Below are 7,140 nucleotides of genomic sequence, written 5' to 3'. Positions count from 1 at the left end.
AATTATTGGATTCAGTTCAGCTAAAATGCAAGTCCTTTAATGGAACACGTACGATTGAAGCCTTTTTCTTTTGTCAAGGGCAGTCTCTTCTTAGTTACATACTCTTTTATCACTTGAGATACAAGGGATCTAATTTTTTTATATTCTTATATATTCATGGATACGTTTTGGAGACAAAACAACATAAAATTATAGACTTACAGTTGATGCTTTGGTTATTTAAGGCGGTTGGTTGTTTGGTTAGCTCATACTAATCTTTGGGATTCTTGTTTTTAAGGCGGTTGGTTGCTTGGTTACTATTCTTTATAGATAAACTGTCTGAAGCTCAGAAAACATTAACTGAAATTTCCATTAAAACAAACCCTTCAATTTCTTTTTATTTAACTATCTCTCAGTCTCTTTCTAACTTTGTCCGGCAAGTTTGTTGTCGATAACTTCTTTGCTCCTAAGCCAGTCTGAGAACTTTTGAAGAGTGTTCTTGTCGGATCTATAATTCTTCTGCGTGAACTCAAGAAACATGGACCATGTAAAGTTAGGATACAGCCTTTGGCCGGACACTTCTAGTAGCTCCTTCGGTGGTTTCACCACTTTGTCCATTTGTGGACATAAGAAAAATGCTAATGTCATCCTTTCCCTATCTCGGTTCACCACTGCCCGGTGCAAGCAACTTCTGTATATTCCATTCGTCAACGCCTATAAAAGAAGATACAGACTTTCAATACTCTTACAAAGTTTCTTGCATGATAAGTTTCAGGAAAAATATTTCATATGTAAAATACCTGGATAAATTTATACTTGATGCTATGTCAACACAAAACCGATTTGTAATAACTCGATTAGTCCATATATATATAAATTACTAGGAGTATACCATGGATACATTTTCGATGTAATACATAATATATGTAGTGCATATGCAACGGTTCCACCATCCTAATAAAGCGACCCACATCTAAAACACGAGACAGTTTTTGTCTCGAGTCTCATGGGTAGTGGGTACAAAAACAATCATTCTCAGCATTATGAGATTTTGAATCACGCTTAAATATGAGTTTTGGATGCACATACAAAATGTCAAAATCTTTGTCTCTTACGTAAAGAAAATGTTAACTTTAAAAAAAATGCTAACTTAATTACCACGAAGGTATCGCCGATGTTAACCACGAATGATTGAGGCTTGGGAGCGATGGATCTCCACTGGTTCTCCACGTAAACCTGAAGACCACCGACGTGGTCTTGATAAAGTATGGTTAGAGAAGTCGGGTCGGTGTGGGGTCCTGTCCCTAATGTATGGTTTGGCTGCTTGCATGGTGGATAGTAATTCAACCTAAGTATCGAATCGTTATCTCGGTAAAACTCTCTCATATAGCGTCTTTCGATCCCAAGACTCATTCCAAGAAACTCTATGATATTTAGCGAAAGTGTGTTCATCGCCTCTGAGTATTCTTGAAACACAGTTCTGCATGAAACAATCACAAAATATACATTATTAACTAGATCTGCATGACATTCTTTGGATAAAATATTTTCATATAAGTTAGCTAAAACATATATGATTTTACTAGTTTATAAATAGTTCTAGATGGCTGATACTTTTCTGTATTTGAACGATTAAGGTTTAAGATTTATACATATTCTTATCTATCATTTACTAGCTTTGTTTAGTTTTATTTTTATTGGTATACAATTCATATTTTAAATTTATATTTTAGTTTTAAATCAAATTGAATTAATTAAAGTCTAAAACATATCTTTTCCAAATACGGAAGGTGTATATATTACCCAAACTCTTCGTTCCCGTCTCCCATTGTCTTAGAAACGTAATCTTTAACTGTTTCCGTGCCGCTCCTGAGCTTCTCCTCAGCAGAGAATCTAAACGTCAACGTTTCCTTCCACGGAAGCTCCGAGTAGAATCTTCCGGCAAAGCTATCAGCGTAACCGGAGATCTCACCCCATTTCCTCTTGGCCTTTTGTTTCTCCGACGCCGGCAAGTAAAAAAACGTGCCCATACACTTGTAGGCACGTGCCAATATCCCCTCCTGAACTCCATGGTTTGTGACGAGGAAGAAGCCGTGAAGCTTCGCAGCTTCGGACGCGAGCCTAGACGCTTGAGAAATCGCGACATGGTTGTCTTGTCCGGAGAGAAAACTGGAGATGTCGAGGATAGGGATTTGGAGCTCTTTGATGTCGGTTGAGGGTTTGTCTTCGTCGGACCATACGTATTCCGATGGTATGTTGCTTGGTTGGTTGTTTAAGACTTTTGCATCGAAGCCTGCATGGGGAAGATTTGTAATGGAGGACATACTGCGGTTTATTTATATGATAATGGTAGAAACTTTCGGAATTATATTTTATGCACTTTCAAAGCTTTTCTCTCGACACTTTGTTGAGATGGCATTTATAGGAGTCGCGATGAAAAGTAATATTAGGTCAAATCTGGAATTTTGTTTAATTTTAAGTTTTATTTGGAGTTCTTATAAGAAATCACTTCTAAAGTTTTGAGTCTTTTGACATAAAAACGACGTATATGTATTCTGTTAAAATATAATTTGTTTTCTACTGATAAAATATTGTCATTTAAAATACAACTATTTTATTAGCCATACTAAAATAGACATACATCATATCAATAATAATAACAAACCGGGTAATCTATGTATGTACCAATAATAATAACATCACAGTAGAAACAAATCATCTACAATACTAAAAGCCGAATACGAGCAACAGAGAGACCATCCACGTCGGCTATTAAAATCAGCCAATGGGATGAGTTTATTTGTCCACGTCACACCGGTGTTGGGCTGCTTTTTTTTTTCTTGATCCGTAAATTGAAGTAGTTGGCTCATAAACCCAATTCAAAAGAAACCCTAAAACAGTCGAGGCTGAGTCGATAAATTCATATGTCTTCATCGTTCCAAATTCCTCCAATCCTGTCCGTTTTACTCGCAACCCACTCTTAATTATTCATTTATGCTCCTTCCACCTTCCTCTCTTGCTTATATAAACCCGTCGTCAAAGCTTTCATGGAATCATATTCAACAACTTGGATCGATGGCCATGAAATCAGTTCAATCCTCTGGCAAGTCTCCTCTTGCATTGTATTTCAACAATCTCACACCATGTTAGAGTTTTTATTCTTTACCGAAGCTTGAAAGAGAATTTAAACGTCCTCAGCCAGCCATGTCGAATACATAAGTTCAAAGGATTATGAAGAGCCCATCGTATGTTTCCTTGGATTTATCTGTTTCATATTTTTGTTCAACTGCTTTCTCTCTATTTCCTGACAAATTCAATTTCTTTTCACAGCGGCTCCAGATTCCTTGCCTTTAGTCTATTCTGGCTCCTTTTGTGTATGTTTATAATGGTATAGTCGTTTCCATAATATCTGAAGATATTTTTGATGTATTTTTCACGTACCAGTTTCTAAGAGTCCTTTCTAAAGACAGAGGGATGTTTGTGTTGGTTGTTTAGTTAAGCTACTACGACGCCGTACAAGTGGAGTTCTGGTGATTTTTATTCCAGTTCATGTGAACTTAGGAAGCCATGTTCAAAAGGTAGTGAAGGAGCTGGTAAAAGCTCCGGCTACAAATCCACCCGCCAAAGGTATAGTGAATTTTGAAATCAATAGTTGCAGTCTAAATCTGAACCAAGCCTTTCCATTTTCTAGATCTAGAAGTATATACTGTCAATATCGGCCAGATCCCCTCAGCGCTAGCGTCATGGTTACCGGAGCAATCAACAGTGGATCCTTCTGCCGCATAGATCCTGACATGGAAACATGGTAACAATGGCTGGGTTTTATTTGAAAATACGATGTTTGCAATTTGATGTTTTATTAATATGTCTCTTATATTTCTTCTGTGTAGGCTGATCCGAAAACAGAAGCTACTAGACATAGCAGAAAGCAAGAGCTCATGGCTTGACATGGCACTATATTTTTTCGTAACCTTCACTTATGCCGGTTTTATCTTTTTCAATTGGGAAATTTTTCATTTTAAAATATTTTTGCCTCATCTTGAACTAACCTAATTAGAAGGGGATCCATGGCATTCATCAATGTAGAATCCAGATCAAGACAGAGAACCAGAAGATGCTAAAAAGTGTGCGTGTCTATTAGTTGAAAGGAAATTGATTTGATTCCCCATTTTGGAACTAATCTATTCTCTGACTGGAACATATGTATAGGGAAGCTGAGGACAATAATCAAATGATGCTTAGTCAAATGTTGTGTTCCCAAGCCTGAGAGAGAAGTAAGTCCCATCTAAATGCTTGGAGTTCATCTATTTTTTTCTTCCTTTGTTTCTTTTGGGTCTGAATTGTAGTTTTATCCGTGGAATATTGTAACTGGTACTAAGGCTAGCGTGGATGCATAGGTTCTTTGGAATGAAGAAGCTTATTTTTTGGACAAGAGAGCTTTGGTTGTTGTTGTTACCATTTCAAACCAGTTTATTTATTTGTAGATGTTGTAGGCCACATACAGTCTGTCCAAGGCTCTGCTCTCAACAATGTCACCGCAACTACTCGAGTTGTAGTCCATTTCCTCATTTCCCCGTAAGCCCTCATCAAACATTTTGTTGCTTTGATTTTCACTTATTCGGTCATATTTTAAAAATAAATTGAACACACTCCTTCAACAGAACTGGTGGTGTACTTTTAGGAGTTCAGTATTTTACCTAGCTCATGGTTCCGAACTTGCTGTGATTCTGGTCATAGATGCAACTATTGGTGCTTTTGAAGCTGGCTTAGATAATTTGAAAGGGCAGACAAGGAGCATACATGGGTTTTTATAGCTTTTGGTGTGGAGCAAGTCATAGTCACAGTCAACAAAATAGATATTGCTGTCGGCCATATTTGATTTGATTAAGCTAGCATTAGTTGGTAATCAAGCCTACAAGACGCAGTCAAAGCTTGGAGAAGCAGAGAGCAAAGCTGAGAATTTAAAGAATCAAGCTCAGGAATCACAAAACCATTGTGTTGGGGTCCAAAAAGTAAAGAGTTTCAAGAAGAGAGTAATAACGACCATAATGGTGGAAGAAGACACTATTATATGGAGTTGTTTTCTTTGTGCTTGCAGGAAAAGTTGAGGTTGCTCAGCAAGAAGTAAAATGTTTGATGAACCTGGATCCAGATGACACTTGTTGTTATGTGCTCATGTCTAATACTTATTCTTCTTTTGGGTTGTTAGAAGAGGCGGTTGGACAGAGGGTTTTGATGAAGGAAAGGCAAATGGAGGAGGAAATAGTGTGCAGTTCAATGGAAACGAAGTTCACGACTTTGTTTCTTGCGGTGAAAGTCACCCTGAATCCCCAGAGATTTACAGTTTACCCGATGTGTTAACTGGGAAGCCTCTGCTCTAAAATCAGAAGGTACTGCTCAGTTTAGTGACCATATTGGTCATTTAAAAGGCACCATATGATCTGATGCCATCGCATAAGAATCAAAACAACAAATTCAGTGTCAAAGTATAATCTGAATTTTGAGCTTGTGGACGAAGAGGATTGCTGTTACTTCCAAGCAACCAAAAAACACGTTGTACAAGCTCGAGGTGGAGACATCTTTGATGTTTACAGAAAGAAAAGAGTCAACTAGAAAATTTTGAAACTTTGTAGAGCGTTTTTCTTATGACTTTTTTTCTGTATGCAATTGTTGGAGACTTGGAGTTTAGAAGAAAAATAATGTTTGTTCAACGACAAGTACTGTTGTTTGGTTTGTCTGGATTCATCATTCATGTAATTATTATTTTTTTCTTCTTTTATGTGTTTCCTCCTCTAAATGCACTCGAATTTCTCTTATGCTAGAAATCTGCAACTAGAATGGGTTTTCACTTGGCTAACAAAGAAATGATAAGTCTTATAGTTTTGGGATGTATTCAAAAGTTGTCTTTAGGAAATGACAATTCAGTAATAGTAATTACATACAAGATTCCCTCTTCTAAACATAGCAAATAAACATATTCTGCAGAATTATATACGACCTTCTTTTAATAGTTTGTGGTTTATCTACCAAAGTTTCACATATTTTTCTTGACAGCTTGGCATAAGTACATGGCAGATAACCTTCAGCTTATTCAGCCTATATAAGGTTTTTTTAGCTACAGTGATAATGTATTTTTAACGTTATGTATTGTATTTTATTGTATATTTTTTAACTCTTCGTGCTGGCACTTTTTTTAGAATCATTTTAATTAGATAATAGGTTTCAAGATGTAAATAAAACTGTGTATGTTGTAAATTTAGACTTTTTAGTGTAGCTGAGCACTATCAATTTTATATTATGATTTTATTTTACTAAATCTTTCTTTCTGTGTATTTTTTTGTTTTATTTTGTATTTTTACAATTTTATTGCATTATTCTTTAAATGCAGAGAATTGATATTTCCAATTTTTGTTTCATATACCTTAAAAGTCTTCGGTTGATTTTTGTTTGTTTTCTTTCTCCAATTATAGTGTACAGTTCGACCGTTTTTTTTTTTTGGATCAAACTACTAATATCATCATATAGAAAAGCTTAAACTCTAAGAATTGAGTGAGTATTTGTGCTAGAGAAAACTGATTTAACCAATAATATAGTGAGATATTATAATATTAAAAGGTATGGAAACTCTTCTATGTTGTCCTACGCTGGACATAATTACGTTGTAGTCAATTGATTCTATATTTGTGATAACTGGAAATATATCTTTATGTCTTCCTTACATCATCCTTAATGTAACATAAAATTAGATGTTGATTATCTCCTCCCAATTAGGAATGCACAGAATGAGAGAAATTCAAGATGAGACCAGTTTACAATTTTGTCCTCATATCTATATAGAGTTAGTTTATAGATTACTCTATCTGTTTCAAAATGTAATCAATTTTAATTAAAATATGTAATATTTAAAAGTTATTACTTTAGGGGGTGTTATTGGTTTAAGTGTTTTAATGGATTTTAAAATCCAAACTAAATCAAGTGTTATTGGTTTTATCATTTTAAAATCTAATTTCAAATCTGTTGTTATTGGTTCTATAATTTAAAAATAGATTTTAAAATCATGTGTTATTCAATATTAATGATTTTTTTAAGAATTTGATTTTAACTTAGATTTGAGTGGATTTATAAATAATTTTAAGAGTAAAACACAAAAGAGCAAATATT

At 35.1% G+C, this 7,140-nt stretch overlaps 1 protein-coding gene across 1 annotated transcript; it reads right to left on the bottom strand.

Moving 5' to 3' along the window:
* Nucleotides 1-385: 385 nt before the first annotated feature.
* Nucleotides 386-6,893, bottom strand: LOC106351811 (gibberellin 20 oxidase 3-like). The gene has a single exon (XM_048781879.1). The coding sequence runs from the start codon at nt 2,301-2,303 to the stop codon at nt 1,779-1,781; it is 525 nt and encodes a 174-aa protein (XP_048637836.1). The 5' UTR covers nt 2,304-6,893; the 3' UTR covers nt 386-1,778.
* Between the last annotated feature and the right edge of the window lie 247 nt (nt 6,894-7,140).

The sequence above is a fragment of the Brassica napus genome, chromosome A6, assembly GCF_020379485.1.
Source record: "Brassica napus cultivar Da-Ae chromosome A6, Da-Ae, whole genome shotgun sequence".
Lineage (NCBI taxonomy): Eukaryota > Viridiplantae > Streptophyta > Magnoliopsida > Brassicales > Brassicaceae > Brassica > Brassica napus.
This window is presented reverse-complemented; position numbering and strand designations above follow the sequence as displayed.